Below are 20425 nucleotides of genomic sequence, written 5' to 3' on the forward strand. Positions count from 1 at the left end.
GTTGTAAAATGCGTGCGGACTGACAGGTCATAGCTCTTACTCTCCAGGCTGTATTAATATGCACGACGTGCTTTTAGCTCTTCGGACAAAGAGACCGTTACTTCGCAGGTCCCTCAAGTGGGACTCAGAAGACCGAACCGAGCTCCAGCCTTTTACAAGCGCTGGTCCTTGCCCCTTTTGGCATCTTGGTACTTGTAGTTTTGTCCACTCTATCTTTGCCCGAAAAATGAACGCTGAGACCACAACTCCCATCACCCCGCGAGAACTGGAGCCTTCAGAGCGCATCCTCTGGAGGGGGCACCAGAGCCATTGACCAACCTTCTGGCCCAAGGGCCCGCCTTCCTCAGTCCAGGAGCACCCATGATTAGTCGGCTGCCCAGCCTCTCACCGGAGGGGGCGACAGGTGAATGAAAGGGGGGCGTGCCGGTGCGCGTAGCTCGGCGGCGGCGGGGCTGCAACCCGCTGGAAGGTGAGAGCTGAGAAGCGGGTTTACGCTGCCGCTTTCATTGGCTTGGGGAGGATTCGGGGCGCCGGGGAGGGGCCCGGGGTGGGCAGCGGGCAGGGATGTTCCGCCTTGGTCGGCCACTCTCGGACTGTCCTGCCCTGGCGAATCCCCGGACCCAGCCGGGCGAACCCTCTCTCGATGACCGACCCCCTCCCTCCCCTCCTTCCCTGACATTGGGTTGCCCCCTACCCCGGGCGTCGTCCAGCGGGTGGTATGGGCACACGCTCATTCTGATGGCGCCAGGGCGCTGGGGCAGTGACCGTCGCAGCGATGGTCACTTTGTCCGGGAGAGGCCATGGGAGGGGCAAGGCCTCGGTTCTCACCCTCGGGGGCCAAAGACCATGTACAGTAACGGGTTCTGGTGATTTCTGCAGGGTCGTCTGGCTCCGGATGGGGAAGGATCCCCTTGTCTTGCGATCAGTTTAGCTGGTGAATCAAAGATACAGTTGACCCAGAAATACTTTCTGTGAAAGTGGAAACTCTTCTTTCGAGTAGTTCCCCAGCACTCCGTGCGTTGGGGAAAGGAGTGAGTGAGTTCCCCAGCCCTTCTCGCGGTTTCCTGGAGGGTTTGGGAAATCAATTTGGCATAGTGGTTAAGGATGTCAACTCTGGGATTCAAACGAATCTCTGTCCCAATCCTAGCTTCAGCATGTTATCTGTAAATCTGAACCTCAATTTCTTTCTCTGAAAAAGAGGATATAATGATTTTATCTACTGCACTGAGTTATTGTGAGATTAAAATTAATTAATGCTTGTAAAGTATTTCTTACAGTGCTTCATGAGGAGTAGCACTCAGTACATGCTAACAATTGATGAGCAGGTTTCCATGATTCTCCTGTTGGTGATACTGGAGGAGTGTTGTCAGAAAGAGCGGGTGGAATTCAAAGCTGCTTTTGGCACTGGAGTGAAGACAGTCTTGCGATCCCCTCAAGGGAATGTCGGAGTTGGTTGCAGGTACTAGTGTTGGCATCTGCCCTCTCCTGGAGGACGTGAGCTGTACTTGGTTCATTTTTCTATTCCTAGCATCTTCCTTGTGTCAGGCATTGCTTGCAGCCAGTAACTGTTAAATTGGAACCGTGGGAAGGTTGGGAGTGTCACTGCCAGAATGTGGATAAATGTGCTTCTGGGAGCCGTGTACCCTAAGAGCTTCCTTTCCAGGGGAAGTGGTGATCCTCGGCATGTGCCAGGGATGCCGAGCACTGAAGGCAAGTGGGACTGATGTGAATAAACACTTCCACATTGTATGCCAAGTGCAGGATTGGAGAAAGGTTTGAAGAAAGTATGTGGATAGACGTTTGCAAAGTCAGGGGGTATTTATACGACCAGGTAGAATCTAGAATGTTTGCAGAGAGGAAGCCAGAGGAAATGGGTTTTGGGTACTATTGCTAGAAAGGAGCGTCTTCCAGTGAAAAAATGCAAGTGCCTGGAAGGAGGCCCTGTAGATAAGACCATTCTACAAGTTAAGATGTATTGGGCCTACTTAGGTATTTATCTCCCTGATTTACCAACTCCTTATCCCTCTACGCCTCCTCCTTTTTCTTCTTTGCTAAAAAGGAAAGAAAAAAAAAAGCAGCACACAGTGAAAGATCCTAACAGTACAGAAAGTTTATAAATGAAAAATGAAGGTCCTTCCACACACCTCTTACCCCTAGTCCCTCTCCTCAAGGATATATGCTGTTAACTCTTGCTCATAAAACCTTCCAGAAAAAAATTCTTACATATACCAGCAAAAACATGTACATAGATCAGATCATACTGTACATTTTGTTTTGCATCTTGCCTTTGTCCTTAATATATCTTGGTGACTTTTTTTTTTTTTTTTTTTTGCTGTACGAGGGCCTCTCACTGTTGTGGCCTCTCCCGTTGCGGAGCACAGGCTCTGGATGCGCAGGCTCAGCAGCCATGGCTCACGGGCCCAGCCGCTCCGCGGCACGTGGGATCTTTCCGGACCGGGGCACGAACCTGCGCCCCCTGCATCGGCAGGCGGACCCCCAACCACCGCACCACCAGGGAAGCCCTTGGTGACTTTTTAAATATGAACACAGACAGCTCTAGCTCATTAAATGCATGGTTGCATAGTATTCCACTGTGTGAATGTACATCGTTGATTTAACTTGTCTCCTATTGGTGGACATTCAGATTGTTTCTACTTTTGCACTTGAACAAAAACCTTGTGCAATGGACATCTCTGTTCTTTTGACTTGATGTATTTTTGGGAATACATTCAAAAGGGTAAGTTTTTTTTTTTTTTGTTTTGTTTTTTTTTTTTGTGGTATGCGGGCCTCTCACTGTTGTGGCCTCTCCCGTTGCGGAGCACAGGCTCCGGACGCGCAGGCTCAGCAGCCATGGCTCACGGGCCCAGCCGCTCCGCGGCATATGGGATCCTCCCAGACCGGGGCACGAACCCGTATCCCCTGCATCGGCAGGCGGACCCTCAACCACTGCGCCACCAGGGAGGCCCAAAAGGGTAAGTTTTTAGCCATGAAATTCTGGGGACAAAAGATGTGTACATTTTAAGTTTTGATAAATATTGCCAAATTCCCCTCTAAAATGGTGTTCCAAATGACAGTTCCATCAACAGTGGATATTATTACATTGAAAAATGTGATTTTACCAGTCTGATAGGTTTTCTTTCAGTTCTGAGGAAGAACAGAATGTGGTATTTAAAGGTAGCATTCTCTTGTGTCTTGTTTTCCCCTTAATATTTTGATTGCCAAAACCAGGAAGGTTTGGAGTGGCTGGAAGAGGCGAGAATGACAGTGAAATCTTAGTCCTGTGAAAACTTTCAGACCTGATTTATTTGGGAAGAGTAGAAATTTTCAGATATCTGACAGTTCTCTTCCTTTCTGAATGAAAATGTTAATTATAACTACTTTGGATGAAAAACAAATTCCCAAAATTATAACTTCCTTGAGTCTAAAATGAATATAAAAAGAATCATCTTGATGACTTAGTCTCATCTATTATAGCCCTGGGCTATAATTTAGTGATGTCCTTAGGCCATTTTTGTTTTTGTTTTTGTTTTTTTTGCGGTACGCGGGCCTCTCACTGTTGTGGCCTCTCCTGTTGCGGAGCACAGGCTCCGGAAGCGCAGGCTCAGCGGCCATGGCTCACGGGCCTAGCCGCTCCGCGGCATGTGGGATCTTCCCGGACCGGGGCATGAACCCGCGTCCCCTGCGTCGGCAGGCGGACTCTCAACCACTGCGCCACCAGGGAAGCCCTCCTTAGGCCATTTTGAATATGTAGGAGCATTTAATACCCTTAGCCAAGTGGCCTCAGGCTGATATTTTGAAAAAAATTTCTAGGTCTGTTTTTTATAACTTTTTTTACCTTTTCCTAGCTGTCAGTTCTCACTTTTAAGTTTGTCAGTTTACTTGCTTAGAGAGGCTCCTCTACTTCTTTCCCTAACTGGTTCTCTAGCTTCTAAACTTAATGCATCACTTATTATAAATATGTGTAAAGTAGGTGTACGTTGCCATTTAATGAGGTTGTTGTTGGTCTTTTATGAGTAAAGTCTGTTCGGTTAGCACATACGCCTTGAGGGATCTATTTGGCCAGTGGAAAGAGTCTTTCTGGGGGGTGGAGGTGCCTCATTTCTGTTGGGTGAGGTAATTGTTGTGTTCCATTTGTTGAAAGAAAGAGTGCTGAAGAGTTGTTAGTTGTGGTTGGCAGCTCTAACTAGGCCTTTTGGGATTCCGATAGAGGGAGAAGATGTAGGAACTTCTCAGAGCTCAGTGGGTCAGTAACTAAAAGGGGTAAGTTGATGGATGGCTGCGTGCTTTGTGTGATGGGAAAAGGTGGAGAGGAGAGCTCGGGGAAGGTCAGCTTCTGTCTTCCTCATTAGCAGACGGATTTTAAACTTGATTTATACTTGTTCTACTTAGCAGGTAAGAAAGGAGTATTCCTTTGTATTTAGCAAACCTACTTTGTCCAAAGCACTCTGCCAGGGGCTGTGGGGGAAATCTATGAAGTAAGACAGGGCTCATGCCTTCAAAGGGCTTATAGTCCACTGACAGAGAAGGTCCAGGACATAAAAATACAGAGGAGAGAACCAAGGGTTGTGGAGTCAATCAATTAGGAGTGTCTCCGTTGTAAGAGATAGAAAATCCAACTCAGACCAGCTAAAGCAAAAAGGGACTCAGTTGGCTTCTGGCACAGCATGAGCTGGGGCTCAGATGGTGTCCCTGGGCTTGAGCTGGGCTGTCATCTGTGTTAGGCTGGTTCCCCTTGTGGTGTGGCAGCAGCACCCCTCACATCCCACATGCCCACAGAGTAGAGAGCGCTCTTTTTTGGAGACCCCAGCAAACATTTCATTGCTTTTCATTGGCTCTGACCAAGTCACATGGCCATCTCTGAGCCAGTCACTGTGGTCAGAGGGTAAGATGTGTTGATGGTTTTAGCCTATGTTACCTCTTAAACGTCTGGAGCCTGGGGATGGTGCCAGCGTTATGCAAAGCACGTTGGCTGTGGTTGGGGCCAAGGATGATTCCACCAAAGCCAAAAAGGGCACTAAAACCATAAGAATGGAGAATGCATGCTGGGTAGCCCAATCATCCACTAAATGTTTCCACAAACTTATGGTGATGGGTGTGAGCTGAGACTGTACTTGTCAGTCTCTAAGTTCTGTACTGAGACACTGGAGACTTACCTGGAGACTGTAATTGTTAGATTCAGGTATTATCTATATTTTGAGCCTTGAAGAAAGTAGAATGTAATTTATAAGAGCATGAACTCTGGAGGTTTTGAGTCCTGGCTCTGTTGCAGCTGGATCATCTCCTATCCTCTCTGAGTCTCAAAAGTACAGTATTAATAAGTACAATATTGTAACGTATAATATTAGTACTTACTCGTAGGGTTTTTATAAAAATTCATTGAAAGAATCCATGTAAAATACTAAGTACTGCACCCACATATACAGTTAGGAATAGTTACTTTTCTTGTTTTTATCAGTTAACCCAGTTAGACCACCTTTGATTTTTGTTAGATCCCAAACAGCCCATATTATAAAGACATTACTCAACCAAGGTTTATGGAAGAATTAAAAGAAAAACAAAACAAAACAAACAAAAAACGAACATCTTATTTGTAAGGTTGGGATTTGTGAATTAACTGAAAAAAAAATCTTGGCAGAGATCCAGGTTACTCCAAGCGGCAGGAGCTGGTGGAGAAATGGAGCTGCAATCCTATTACGCCAAGCTCTTGAGGGAGTTGAATGAACAGCGGCAGAGGGACTTTTTCTGTGACTGCAGCATCGTTGTGGAAGGGCGGATCTTCAAGGCCCACAGGAACATCTTGTTTGCCAACAGCGGCTATTTCCGAGCCCTGCTCATTCACTACATACAGGACAGCGGGCGGCACAGCACCGCCTCCTTGGACATCGTCACCTCCGACGCCTTCTCCACCATCTTAGACTTCCTCTATTCTGGGAAGTTGGATTTGTGTGGAGAGAACGTGATTGAAGTTATGTCGGCTGCCAGCTACCTGCAGATGAACGACGTGGTGAACTTCTGCAAGACATACATCAGATCATCCCTAGACATCTGCGGAAAGATGGAGAAGGAGGCCGCTGTGGCTGCAGCGGTAGCAGCAGCGGCAGCGGCAGCGGCAGCAGCGCCTCATCGGGTGGACAGTGGAAGCCCCAGTTCAGCCAGGGAAGGGACCTCCTGTGAGACCAAGCGCTTGGTTTCTCCAGCCGAGGGGGAAGAGAGTGTGGATCGGCCCAGAGAGTCCCCCCGTGGTGACTGCAGAGGCTGCCACCCTCTGGCACTCGTGGGGAAAGACAGCCAGGGCAGTGGCTCAGTAGACAGTGACTGCTCCATTCGACCCAAACAGAAGGAGCCCAAGGTGGAGTTCGATGCCGAGGAAGTGGAGGTGGAGGTGGGTGGACAGCTGCAGCAGCGTATGGCCCCGCTGAGCCTGGCCCACGGGGAGGAGGGTTTGCCCAGAGGCCAGGCGGTCGACTTGGCTTACAGTAACTACCATGTGAAGCAATTCCTGGAGGCGCTCCTGCGCCACAGTGCTGTCCAGAGCAAAGAGGACGCGGACCAGCACTTTTCTCGGAGTTTGGAGGGAAGACCAGGTGGTGCAGAAGTAGCAGCCATGAGTTCCATGATGGATGTGCAGACTGACTGGTATGGAGAGGACTCAGGTGAGCTCCATGAGCCTCCGTCGTCTGCCACTCATTTAGCACACACTTGTGTGCCTTCTGGTCTCCCACTGTCATCCTCATCACTGGCATTGTCACTATTGTCATCATCATCACCACCATCACCACTGCCACTGTTATCACCATGTTATCACTGCCACCACCACCAGTAGGTATTAATTGAGCACCTGCTGTGGGCAGGGCATTGCCTCTTCACGTATGTTTGTCTTTTACCTCTGCAACTAGAGTATAAGCATGTTGAGTGCAGTATGGAGACATGGAAAGAACCCATTCTCTTCCACTAACCAGCAGAGAGACTTTGGTTAAATCATGAAATTTCTTTGAACCCTTCTTGTTCAGGAGATAATCACCCCCCCTTGCCTTTCTCACAGGGTTGAGGACCAAATGAAAAGGTTTTCAGAATTTTTTCTCACATACGAGAACATGTTCTATACAGGTAGGAAATTTATCCTTCTTTGTGTCAATCATGGTGCCTGGCCCACGTAGACACTCAGTTAACATGTTATGGTTGATGGTGTGATTTACTGTAGAATATTTTAGAGTTGAATTTGGTTTCATGTGAGTAAATTTCTTGTATCCTTTGGGAGACTTTTTAAACAGGAGAAAATCAAACAAAAATTTAATAACATGAACACACAGGAGAGACCCAGGAAAACTGAGTCTGTCTGGAGACTTTTAACTTCTTTCTTGTTTTTCATTTTTACAGTTTTTAATGAAAGATTACTTCATTCCTGCATCTAAATTTCATTTTTTTAAAAATCAAGAATGCTCTGTATGTCTGATTAAAACTTGACTTGAAAAACTTGAAAGTACGGTTTCTGGTCCTCAGAGACAGTGGCTTAACCAGCATGTAAAAGGTAGCGGTTGTTTTCAGTGGCTACACTGCGGGAACTTGTTGAAATCTAATTTCCGTGTATATAGTAGCACTTCACAGACTGTGTTCCCCTTTCCCATCCATCAGCCCCTCATGATGCCACATGAGTTAGGTAGAAGAAGTGTGGAGAAACTGAGACCCAAGAGGGTTTAGTGAGTTTCTTAAGAATGCAGAGCTGGTAAATGTCACAGCTAATACTAGCAACCCTGGCTGGCTTCGTTTCACTCATAAAACAAACTGTGAAGGCAGTACAAGTGGATAGAGGATTTCAGTGCACTGGTTTTGTCTGTCAACCCTTCTGCCTGTAAGCACAAGTATCAAGAAATAGTAATTCAGCTGTACGTCACCCTTATTCAAGTCCATCTGTCCATCTGTAGAGGCAGCTTTCCAGCTACAGGGGTCTGTGGCAAGGCAGCCATCCCAGCCGCTTGCCATGCCTGTTGTCCGCCAGGTGTCGATTTGGTTCACCTGGCTCTGGGCTACATTTATTCCAAGTGCCAAGGCACAGAGTAGGACTGATTTGTTTGGTTACTCCTTTATTTGCTCAAATATTTGAGCACCTTCCTTGTGAAGATACAAAGATAAGTCAGATGTGGCTCCAGCTCTCAAAGAACTGATGGTGTCTTAGAGGAGTTAAGAGGTGTGTAAATGGCACCGTGTGGTAGAAAGGTACTAGGGCTGGAAGACAGATGGAGGTGTGAGTTTCACAGTAGTCCAGAAGCAGAACTGGCTTCCTACTGGTAGGTCAGAGAGGCTTTATGAGGGTGGCATCTGAGTACTCACTAGTATATATAAAAGAGATAAACAACAAGGACTTACCGTATAGCACAGGGAACTATATTCAGTATCTTGTTATAACGTATAATGGAAAAGAATCTGAAAAAAATACATGTATACGTATAACAATCACTTTGCTTTACACCTGAAACTAACATAATATGGCAAATCAAACTATATTTCAATTAAAAAAAAGTGGCATCTGAAGGTAAGAAGAGAAGACATGGGGAGAAATTGTAGTCAGATCATGGAAAAGCTTCAATGCTAAAATGTGGGTTTCTATCTGTAGGCACAGGAGAATTTTTAGTAGTTTCTGAGCTTGGGAGTGGACAGGGGAGATTAATTTGGCCTCAGCACAAGATGGTGCAGAGATGGGAGATGAGGGCAGGGAGACGGTCAGGAGGCTGTTACAGTAGTTCTGTGTTCACATTGCTCATCTCTGACACTAGCAGACACTGTCAAAGCACATGGTCCTCCTATAATCTTCTCCCCTGGACCTCCCATCCCCAGCTCCAGCACCTGCCATTGCTTCTTGAAAAGTTCATCTATATCGGCCACCTCCACTGTTTTACTTCCCAATCTTTTCTCAGCCCACTGTGCTCTGACACTACCACCAGCTCCCCCTTCCCTGAAACCACTGTCCTGAGGTCAGCTATACATTTCCAGGGCCGATCCAGGGAGTGGTTTTCAGGTGTTATCTTTCTTGACTACTCTTGGTAGTTAACTCTGATCTTTCCTTCTTGAAATTCTTTCCTCCCCTGACTTCTGACACTACAGGTACCCATTGCTCTCACCTCTGCCCATTCCTTTTCAGCCTCATCATGGGGTCATTTCATGTCAGTGTGTCAGCATTCCACCATTGCCTTGCTTCTTCAACATCTTATTCCTGTTCATTCATTCATCTAACAGATATGTACTGAGCACTTCCTATATGCCAGGCACTATTCATCGCAGTGAACAGAAGACAGTCTTTGTCCTCATGGAGCTGATATTCTAGCGTAGGGAGCCGGACAACAAACCAATAAGTACATATATAGTATGAAGAAGAACTAAAGCAGGGACAAAGTTGATAGAAAGTGAAGGGGATGCTGTTTTATTTAGTGTTGACCAGGAAGGCCTTTCTAACAGGTTGCTTTTAAGCGAGCAAACTGTAGAGATATCAGGGAGAACATTCCAGGCAGAGGGAAGAGAAAGGTGCAAAGGCCCAGGTGTAGGATCACACTTGGCAAGTGAATGAAAGGAACAGCAAGGATGCTGGTGTGGCTGGAGTGGAGTGAGCAAGGCAGAGAGTTGTGGGGGATAAAGTCAGAGAGGTTGAGTGAGGGCGGACAGGGTAGGGTGTTGAAGGCCATGAGAAGGCCTTTGAATATTGCTCTTAGAAGGAAATCCACTAGAGGGTCTTGGCAGAGAGTGACTTGAGATGACATATATTAAAAGGATCCCGGGCTTCCCTGGTGGCGCAGTGGTTGAGAGTCCACCTGCCGATGCAGGGGACACGGGTTCGTGCCCTGGTCCGGGAAGATCCCACATGCCGCAGAGCGGCTGGGCCAGTGAGCCATGGCCGCTGAGCCTGCGTGTCTGGAGCCTGTGCTCCACAACGGGAGAGGCCACAACAGTGAGAGGCCCGTGTACCGCAAAAAAAAAAAAAAAAAAAAAAAGGATCCCTCTGGGTATTGTGTGCTGTCATCTCCTAAGTGGGCCTCTTGCTTCCACTCTTGCTCTCCTGTTGACTAGAGGGGAGCATAGGTGGGAGCCTCAGGACCGTTTAGGAGGTGACTGCAATAACCCAGGTGAGAGCTGTGCTTCTTCAATCAGTGTGGTAGCAGTAGAGAGGTGAGATGGGGTTGGATTAGGACTATACTGTCTCTGAAAGGTAGAGCTGACCAGATTTGCTAATGGCTTATATAAGTGGTATGAGAAAAAGGGGCATTAAAGGTGACCTTAAGGTTTTTAGCTTGAGTGATTGATTTAAATGTTATGTTTGTGGTGCCTTTTGGATATCCCGTTGAAGACGGGGAGTAAGTAATTACATTTATATGTTTGGAGTTCTGGGGAGAAATTGGAGCTGAGATATAAATTTGGGAGTCATTAATGGGTCCATGGAATTTAAAACCTGTATGTTCCATGGACCTATAGATCTAGAAGGAGAAGACAAGAGATCTAAGGACTGAGCCCTGACCCAACATTTAGAGGTCAGGAAAATAGGGGAACCAGCGAAGGAAACTGGGAAGGGGCAGCCAGTGAGGTAGGAGGGAATCAAAAAGACTGATAGATGCCAAGAGGAGAAAATGTTTCAAGAAAAAGGAGAAATCAGCTATGTCCAGTACTGTGTATAGGCAGATTGAGAGCTGATCATTGGGTTTAGTAATGGAGAGGTCATTGATGAGCAGTATCAATGAAGTGGTGGACGAAGACCAAAGAGAGTAGCCTTAAAAGAGAACTCAGGGGTTCTGAGTTCTGGCTGAAAGGGCATATGAGGTTAAGGTTTTTATTAAGGTGGAGGATCTAAAAGCATTTCTTTACTGATGAGAGTGATCCAAGAGAGAGGAAGATAAATGATAATGGAAGAGTGAGGGACAATGGATAGATCGAGGAGAGATGGGGGTCCCATGTATAAGTGGAGGGATGGTCTCGCCTTGGATGGGAGGGAGAACAATTCATTCATAGTAACAGGAGTGAAAGCGGATTAGATGGGTTCATAATGGAGGTTGGGGGGTGGCTGGGACCATGTAGACATTCTCTTCTGCTTACTCCTCCTTCTCAATGAGATAAGAAGCAAGGACAGCAGCTGACAGTGAGGAAGGGGTAGGAGGGGTGGGAGATTTGAGCAGAGGGAAGGTATGAAGTAGTCACTGAGAAGAGTGGGAGTGAATGAACCAGGGAAATACTTAGGGTTATTAGGGTTACTGGGCAGAACCAAGGGCTCTTTTTTTTTTTTTTTTTTGCGGTACGCGGGCTTCTCACTGTTGTGGCGTCTCCCGTTGTAGGGCACAGGCTCCGGATGCGCAGGCTCAGCAGCCATGGCTCACGGGCCCAGCTGCTCCGTGGCATGTGGGATCTTCCCGGACCTGGGCACGAACCCGTGTCCCCTGCATCGGCAGGCAGACTCTCAACCACTGTGCCACCAGGGAAGCCCCCCAAGGGCTCTTTTGATATTATAGTAGTCAGATGGTGATGGTTGGATTGATTTAAAGTGAGACCGGAACAGAGTTGTGCATTTTTTTCCAGTGACGTTAACTTGCCTTGTTTTACCTACAGAATAGGCAGAGAGTTATATTGAATTAGATGAATGCAGATAGAGGGAGACAGTGGACCAAGGCAGCTGAGGGTATATGCAAAGGAGTGATTTAATTGATGGGCTCTAGGCACTCAGCTGGGGAAGGAGGGGAATGAGGACTCGAGGAGGAGAAGGGCAGTAAAATGACAGTATAGTCCATGGCTTGGACGTCCCAGTAGAGAAGGAACACCTATGGAGTGAGCTGGAAAGATATAAAGCAGTGATTGGAAAGTGGAGCGCTTGAAATGTGGGTTATGCAGTGAGTACAGTTACTGGCAATATCTAGGTATGGGACCATGATTCTCATCCCTGTCCGTACATTAGACTGGGAAGGATGCTTTAAAAATATGATGCTTGGGTCCCACCCCACCCATTAGCTGGGGATGGGGATTGGACATCAATATTTATTTTCATTTTAAGCTTCCCAGATGATTCTAATATGCAGGCAGAGTTGGGAGCTCTTTGTCTAGGATTGGGTGGCTGAGGTGGAGTGGAGGATAAGGTCTTTGGAAGAAAGGAGGTCCGGGAACAGAGAGACCAGGGTATTGCAAGGGTCATTTTCGGTATTCACACCAAGAATTATGCCAGGAGTTGAGTCTGAAGGCAATGTGATCAAATCTCCAAGGAGTGAGAGGATGATCTAGGGGCTCCTGGATGACTGTAACAAGGATGAGTAGCAGTATATCTGATGGGATGAGCTCCAAAAGATCTTAGGTTTTTTAAGGAAGGAGGGAGGGACAGTGGTCTGGAGATGACAGTGAAGCACAAGAAAGACCACCCTCCCCTGATCCAGGGTGTCAAGGCAGTGGGTTAAGGGAAGCAGGGTGCTTAGGGGAGCACCAGACCTCAGTTAAAGCAACCACTCCAATCTGCTGAGGACTCTCAAAACTGTATGCTTCTCTTCTTTCCCTGAGCTCCAGATTTATCTGTCTAACCCAGATATTCCCCCATGGATGCTCTGAGCCTGCCTCAAACATCGTAAAACCCAAACAAACCTCCTCATCCATCCTGCACCTGCTTTTCCTCCTGTGTTCCCTGCCTCGGTTTATTCCACCGTCACCCACCAAGTCAGCTAACCCAGAATCAGTGTCATTTAGAATCTTCTCTTTCCCTGCTCTCTCCTCCCCAACGTGGTCATCGAGTGCTATTAATTTTACTTCTCAAACCTTTCTCCTTCTCTCCACCTCCACAGCCCTGGCTTTAATTCATGTCATCGCTCATCCCCTCCCACCTGGACTTCCTGCCTTTAATCTTGCCTCTCTTAAATCCTTCCCCTGCATTATCCCCAGAGGGATCCTTTAAAAGTCAAGTCTCACCTTGTACCTTCCCAGCTTAAAACCCCACCTGCTTAGAGAATAAAGTCCAAGTTCCTTAACATATCAGCTTTGCAGAGGCAGGGATTTTTGTCTTTTCTGTTCACTGCTGTATCCCCAGGGCTTAGAACACAGACTGGCACATCATAGGTGCTCAGTATAAATTTGTTGAATAAATGCATGAACATGACCTTCTTGACCTTTCCTTGCCCTTTCCTTGGCTTCATTCCTCATCCCTCTCCACCCCACTTAATATTTCCTATTCTCATTTACCTCTGTGCCTAAGCATGTGTTGTTCCCTTGCCTGAGATACCTTTCTATTTCTCAAACTCCCAGTGAACTCCTATTCATCCTTTAAAACCTTGCTCAAAGGTCATCTCTCCTGTGAAATCTTCTCTGAACTCCAGGAGAGAATTCATTACATTCTTTTCTACATTTCTTCATCACTTTGAATTTTACATGTGTTATATTATATTGTATGAATTTGTTTCCATGTCTTTCTCTCCTGCTAGACTTAACTTCTTGAGGGAAGAAACAGGTATCTTGGTAAAGATGCACCTTGACACAGTGCCTCGCATGTATTAGGCATTCAGGTGAACTGTTTTTTTTTTTTTTTGGAGCAATCAGATCATAAGAGAGGAAGGAAAGTGTTGCGATAATTCATACTTTTCTGCTGGAAAAATAGTTAACAGTTGTTTTTTTCCAAGGATTAACACTGGACCCATTTTACTGAATGTTTTTATAGTCGGGAAGAAGGTGATAGTACAATGCCAGGCTGATGGGGATAAATGACAGGAAGAGTCCACAGTGCCAGAGGAGTGACCAGGAAACTGGCATCTCAGCACCAGTGTGATCAGTGAGAAATAAATAATCCAACATATATATGCAGTGTTGAGCCATGAGCTGCTGCTTTTATTCTGGGAAACAGATTTTGGAGTCACTATAGATTACGCAAAATGTTAAGCATTATCAGGATGGGAACTAGAAACTAAAGAGAATAATCTTCACCCGTATGTAGAATGATGTTGGGTTCTCACCTGACATTCAGTTTGCCATACTTTGGGCAGGACCTCAGGAAAGGTAAAGCCCTATTAGGTGTCCTGAGAAGGTCCCAGAGAAAAGGAGTTACTCCCGTGTTGAGAGATACCACAGGAGCCTGGCCAGCTTAATCAGAAAAGAAACACCAAGGCGACAATGATGTGACAAAAATGGTTAACATTTATGAGAGCTTACTATATGCCAGCTGCTGTGCTTTAGGCATTACCTCATTTCATTCTTACCACAATCCTATGAGGTGGGAACTATTATCATCCCTATGTTACAGATGAGTAAAGCACAGAGAAGTTAAGTGAGATGTGCAAGGTCACACAGCTGGTAAGTGGTAGAGCCAGGACTTGAACTCAGGTTTCTGTGCCTGGAAAGCTTGAGTTACTAGTGCCTCCACATGTAATATGATGTGATCAAAGTCTGTAAAATTCTGAAGGGCATGGATAGAGGAGACAAATCTTGGAATACTACAATAAGGGTAACTCAGGAAACTTGAAAGGAACAGTTTTTATACATGTGGGTGATAATCATGTTGTCACCTTAACGGGTGTATGAGCAAGGTGGAAAAAAAAAAGAGTTCTAAAAAATTTAAGTGAATTTTTAAGATATTTGATGATTTCAGATATATAGAGTTAATATGAACTCCAAACAATGTAGGGTCTGCATCATAGCAAACGACTTCTACACATGCTCGGAAGCTATTATTAGGAGCTGCTGTCAAAGAAAGCATGAATCCTGACCCAGTGGTCTGTTCCATCATAATAGTTTTTTCAAACTTTTGAGGGTCATTAAATCAACTCAGGAGGTTTGTATTAGCTAGCTCAGGCAACCATAACAGAATACCACAGACCGAGCAGTTTAAACAACAGAAATTTATTGTCTCACAGTTTTGGAGGTACAGAGTCCAAGATCAAGGTGCCAGCAGTGTTGGTGTCTGGTGAGAGCTCTCTTTCTGGCTTGCAGACGACTGCCTTCTTGCTGGTCCTCACATGACCTTTCCTCTGTGCAAGAGTAGGGAGAGAAAGCCATCTCTGGCATAGTTTCCTCTTCTTATAAGGACACCTGTCCTGCCAGATTCGAGCTCTACCCTTACGACCTCATTTAACCTTAATTACCTCCTTAAAGGCCCTGTCTTCACATATAGTCACATTGGAGGTTATGGCTTCAATGTATGAATTTGAGGGGGATGAAATTCAGTCTAGAACAGGGTCTCAATCATTATTGTCCTAAAATGAAATCAAAGAGAATAGACATTATCAGAGTGAGTATTATTTTGGGAAGCTTTTCAAGTTGTCCACAAGAAGGTATATGTGTCCTAAGGTTGTAATATAAGCTGTGTTTTCTAACTGTGAGCCACAGAGAAGTTTCAAAGCTGAGGCCTTACAGCATTCCTTGCAATCTTATATCAGAAGCCCACCTTCTCCTCTGGCTGACTGGGAGCCAGAGTGGCAATTTGCAGACAATGTTTTGCTGTTAGATGCTGGTGGAGTTGGGGTCCTTCTTCTCAACCTGGGCTGGTCGAACTCCCCTGCTCTGGATCCCATCCATCAGAGGGCGGCCAGTGTTGTTGCTGCTTACAGTACCATTTGGTTCCCCAGGTGGTGTGCTGGTGGTGCCCATCAAGCTGCACAAGTGTCCTTTCTGCCCCTACACTGCCAAACAGAAGGGCATCCTTAAGCGGCACATCCGCTCACACACGGGGGAGCGGCCCTACCCCTGTGAGACCTGCGGCAAGAGGTTCACCCGCCAGGAGCATCTGCGGGGCCACGCGCTCAGCGTAAGTGGAGGAGCTGGCGGTTCTCTCGGGACGGTGGGGTGGGAGTGGCGGTGGTTCATGACGTTCATCTAATGTGAGGGCAAGGCCAGTCTGTCTTTCTCTTCTCTGTCCACTGGGGTATTTCCAGAGAATTTTAAACATGTATTTCTGCTACTAAATTACACCTGGGTTGGTGGCACTTAGAGAAAGTTAAAACTTATACGGTAACAGACTAGTTTGCTTAGGAGGAAAGTTAAGAAAGTTTAGACCCTAGTCAGGGATGGTTGTCAAAAGGTAGAGAACACTGAGGCTTAGACAGGGGATTGTGGGTCTGTTCCCTGTGGTGTGATGCCAGAGGTAAGCTGCATTCTCGGTTTCCCACCCAACCTCAGCACCCCGGGGTGGGGAAGAGATATACTGCCATTCATAGGGCTACCTGTGAGCAGCAAAGAGGACCCTAGCCCAAGTGGACCTTCCCTCCCACTGGCTGCCACCTAGGATTCTGTCTCCCATGTGAGTGGGTGATTCCTACCTGCTAAAAAGCATTCAGGCCATTTAGAAAGGCATTGCATTTAAGATCGTCTTTGAGCAAGGCAATCAGTCTTTGGAAAATCCAACATAAAAATGGTTTGGATTTCAAAAGACACTGTCAAGAATGTGAAAAGACAATCCACAGAATGGGAGAAGAATCTTTGTGAATCATTTATCTGCTAAGGATCTAATAACCAGAATATATAAAGAATTCTTGGGCTTCCCTGGTGGCGCAGTGGTTGAGAGTCTGCCTGCTGATGCAGGGGACACGGGTTCGTGCCCCGGTCTGGGAAGATCCCACATGCCACGGAGCGGCTGGGCCTGTGAGCCATGGCCGCTGAGCCTGCGCGTCCGGACCCTGTGCTCCGCAACGGGAGGTGCCGCAGCAGTGAGAGGCCCGGTACTGCAAAAAAAAAAAAAAAAAAAAATTCTTATAATTCAACAATAAAAAGACAACCCAGTTAAACAATGGATGTGAATAGACGTTTCTCCAAAGAAGATAAACAAATGGCCAATAAGCACATGAAAAGATGCTCAACATGATTAGTCACTAGGAAAATATAAATCACAGCCACAATGAGATGCCACTTCACACAAACTAGGATTGCTATAATAATAATAAAAAAACCCAAAACAAATAATAGCAAAGTGTTGGCAAGGATGTGGAGACACTAGAACCCTCATATACTGCTAGTGGGCACATAAAATGGTGCAGCCACTGTGGAAGAGAGTTTGGCGGTTCCTCAAAAGGTTAAGCATAAAGTTACCATTAGGACCCAGCAATTCTACATCTAGGTATATACACAAGAGAACTAAAACAGACATTCACACAAAAACTTGCATACAGATGTTCGTAGCAGCATTATTCATAATAGCCAAAAAGTAGAAACAACCCAAATGTCCATCAACTGATGAATGAATAAACAAAATGTGGCATATCTATACGATAGATACATTTTATTCAGCCATAAAATGAAATGAGTTCCTGATACCTGCTACAACATGGAACAACCTTGAAAGCATTATGCTATGTGAAAGAAGCCAGTCACAAAAGGCCTCCTATTAGGGCTTTCCTGGTGGCGCAGTGGTTGAGAATCTGCCTGCTAATGCAGGGGACACGGGTTCGAGCCCTAGTCTGGGAGGATCCCATATGCCACGGAGCAACTAGGCCTGTGAGCCACAACTACTGAGCCTGCGCGTCTGGAGCCTGTGCTCCGCAACAAGAGAGGCCGTGAGAGTGAGAGGCCCGTGCACCGCGATGAAGAGTGGCCCCTGCTTGCCACAACTAGAGAAAGCCCTCACACAGAAACAAAGACCCAACACAACAAAAATAAATAAAATTAATTAATTAAAAGAAAAAATAAGGCCTCCTATTATGTGATCTCATTTATATGAAATATAAAAAGTGGGCAGACCTATGGAGATAGAGAGTAGATTAGTGGTTGGGGGATGGAAGAGGCATGACTGTTAATGCGCACAGGCTTTCTTTATGGAGTGATGAAAATTTCTGGAATTAGATGGTGGTGATGGTTGTACAACCTTATGAGTATACTTAAAACCACTGAATTGTACACTTTAAAAGGGTGAATTTTATGGTATATGAATTATGGTTTTGAAAGAATCCAGATTTAAGATAAGTACAAGGTTACTGACTGCCTCTGCTCTCAGTGCTGGCCCTAGCATACTTGTCTGAGAGTGGCCTTACCCCAAGGCCTTAAGTTTTTGTTTGTCTTTTTTTTTTCTTCAAATTATATCTCCAGTCCATCTTGACAACAGTAGGTCCCTGGGTACCTTTAAGATGTTTCATTGGTTGGAATCCTCATTCCCTCTATTTTTTCACTTTGTACAAGGTCCAGTCTACTGCAGCCCAAAGAGGTAGTCTTCAAAGGCTCCATCAGGTTGCAAGGGTCACATACACACTCGGGTTGGCTCAGGCATTGGGGGTTTAGCATAGGAAGCCCAGGAAACCTTAGGGGTAGCAGGGACATAGGTCAGGATGTAACAGCAACTCCAGCAACCTGGGTATCGTTGTTGACCCTTCTCCTGCATCAGCCTCTCTCTGTCACTGCCTCTTGTGTGTATCCTGCATCCAGAGCTCTCTAAAAGAGAGGCTCTGATTGATTCACAGATCCCCTATTAGCTGGAATTCCTGAAAAGTGCATGCATTAGAAAGATAACTCCTTATATAGAGGGGACCCCTGGGACTGCTGCCCTCACAAGGAGCTGCACGGAGTAGGAGATCAGGTTCTCTTTTCTAGTATGCAAAGCTCTTTTCATAAGTAAGGAATGCATTTATCAATGAAAAAGTCAAGGGTGAAGCATCTGGCACTTTTAGAGAATACACTGTCTGGCAAATCTGCCTTCCTAATAGATAAACAATCCAAGGTACGTAAGAGGCCATGCCTAAAATCCTAATCGGTTCACTGAGTGCCCTTTATGTGCCAGGCACTAGGGATATAGTAACAAATGTGACAGAGGACAGAGAACATGAATGAGGATAGTCCGTGACCTCTTGGAGCTTAGAATCTACTGAATTTTACCAATGATTTGTTAGAAATAAAACAAAGGGAGAAGTATAGGTGAGACTATATAGCTGGGGGACCTAATCTGGCCTGGAGCATCAGAGAAGACTTCCTTGAAAGTCATTAGTGGGAATTCCCTGGCGGTCCAGTGATTAGGACTCTGAGCTTTCACTGCCGAGGACGCGGGTTCCATCCCTGGTTGGGGAATTAAGATCCCTGTAAGCTGTGCGGCACAGCTGGGGGGGAAAAGAAAGGCATTAGTAAGGAGGGAGGGGTGACAGTGGGAGGAGGGCACACTCCACGCATGTCCGATGGCCCTGGGGTGGAAAGGACCTTGGTGAGGCTGAGACTGTGGCAGAGAGAGCAAGAGGGAGAGTGATGAGAAATGAGACTGGAGGGTCAGCCAGGGGCCATGTCTCATGGGGCCCTGAAGGCCATGACTCAACCCCTTTTCTGTGACATTTACTGTGCTGGTGATTTTAGGTCCATAGGTCCAACCGTCCAATTATCTGCAAGGGCTGCAGAAGAACCTTCACAAGTCACCTGTCGCAGGGGCTGCGGCGCTTCGGGCTGTGTGACAGCTGCACCTGCATTACAGACACACATGATGATGATGACGAATTGATGCCCATCAACCTTAGCCTGGTGGAGCCTTCGTCTGAGAGCCAAGAAAAGAGTGACACAGACAATGACTGGCCAATCTACGTGGAGTCTGGTGAGGAAAACGACCCCGGCGGAGAGGATTCGGATGATAGACCCCAAATTCAGCCCAGCTTATCAGACGGAGAGATGCTTACGTAGCAATAAATTAGTGGAGAAGAGGGTTTAGAATTTGTTCTTGCCAGTTCTGTGGTTGAAAGCCACCCTTTGTCCAATTTTGTGGAACCCTGAGAGGAACATTTTTTCACTGTTAATTATTTGCATTTCTGTTAGACTACATGGTGGAGGTTGGATTCTGTGACTCAAAGGACTTTTTAGTGCCGCCCTTGATTTCTGAAAGCTTTTTGAGTGAACCAAGGTTGGCTCTGAGGCGTCCAGTTTTTCCTGCCGTACATCCAAACTCTGCTTTGAAGGAAGATAAGAAAATCTCCATACGTTTTTCATAGTGTCTCAATCTTTCTGCATTCCTGTGTCGTCATCCTCTTGCTCTGAAAAGGTGGGCAAGAATATACTAAGTTTTGAGATCAATCTTACTTCTGCCAAGCCTCTCCTAATGAATTCCGTACTTTAACTTTCTGGTGAAGTATTAAGGAGAAAGTTTCCTTGATATGAGGCAGACAGGGTCGCCTGGCTATATGACTGTAAAAATTACTTTCTAAATCTAAGATTGCAGTTTTAAAGGCTGGGGGTATTTATGTGCAGACAAGCATGGAAATGAGCTGAAAGTTTCCTTATGGCACTGTGACTTGCCCCATTGAATTAAACTTTAAGTTAGCCCCGGGAAAGGAGCCTGAGAGCCCAGGTCTGGGTGGTTTCCCTGTCTGGCTTGGGATTTAACAATTCTGTGTTTTATGATCAAATAACCTGTTTTATGATCATAAAACAAGGTATTTGGGCAAAACTCAAAATGCTCCTATGCGTTTTCCAGCCATTTCCAAGAAGCCACTGCTGTGTAACCTGGAAATGCAGCCACCACTGACATTCCTTTACTTTATGA

The 20425-nt window shown here is 46.1% G+C and overlaps 1 protein-coding gene across 1 annotated transcript; it reads left to right on the plus strand.

The window, feature by feature from the left end:
• Window positions 1-407: 407 nt before the first annotated feature.
• Window positions 408-19569, plus strand: ZBTB8B (zinc finger and BTB domain containing 8B; the record flags this gene model as incomplete). The annotated part of the gene is made up of 4 exons (XM_079698455.1): window positions 408-469; window positions 5636-6653; window positions 15558-15736; window positions 19252-19569. Exons 2-4 carry the CDS (start codon window positions 5675-5677, stop codon window positions 19567-19569), a joined length of 1476 nt encoding a protein of 491 aa, XP_079554581.1. The 5' UTR covers window positions 408-469; window positions 5636-5674.
• Between the last annotated feature and the right edge of the window lie 856 nt (window positions 19570-20425).

Source organism: Hyperoodon ampullatus, assembly GCF_949752795.1.
Source record: "Hyperoodon ampullatus genome assembly, chromosome: 2".
NCBI lineage: Eukaryota > Metazoa > Chordata > Mammalia > Artiodactyla > Ziphiidae > Hyperoodon > Hyperoodon ampullatus.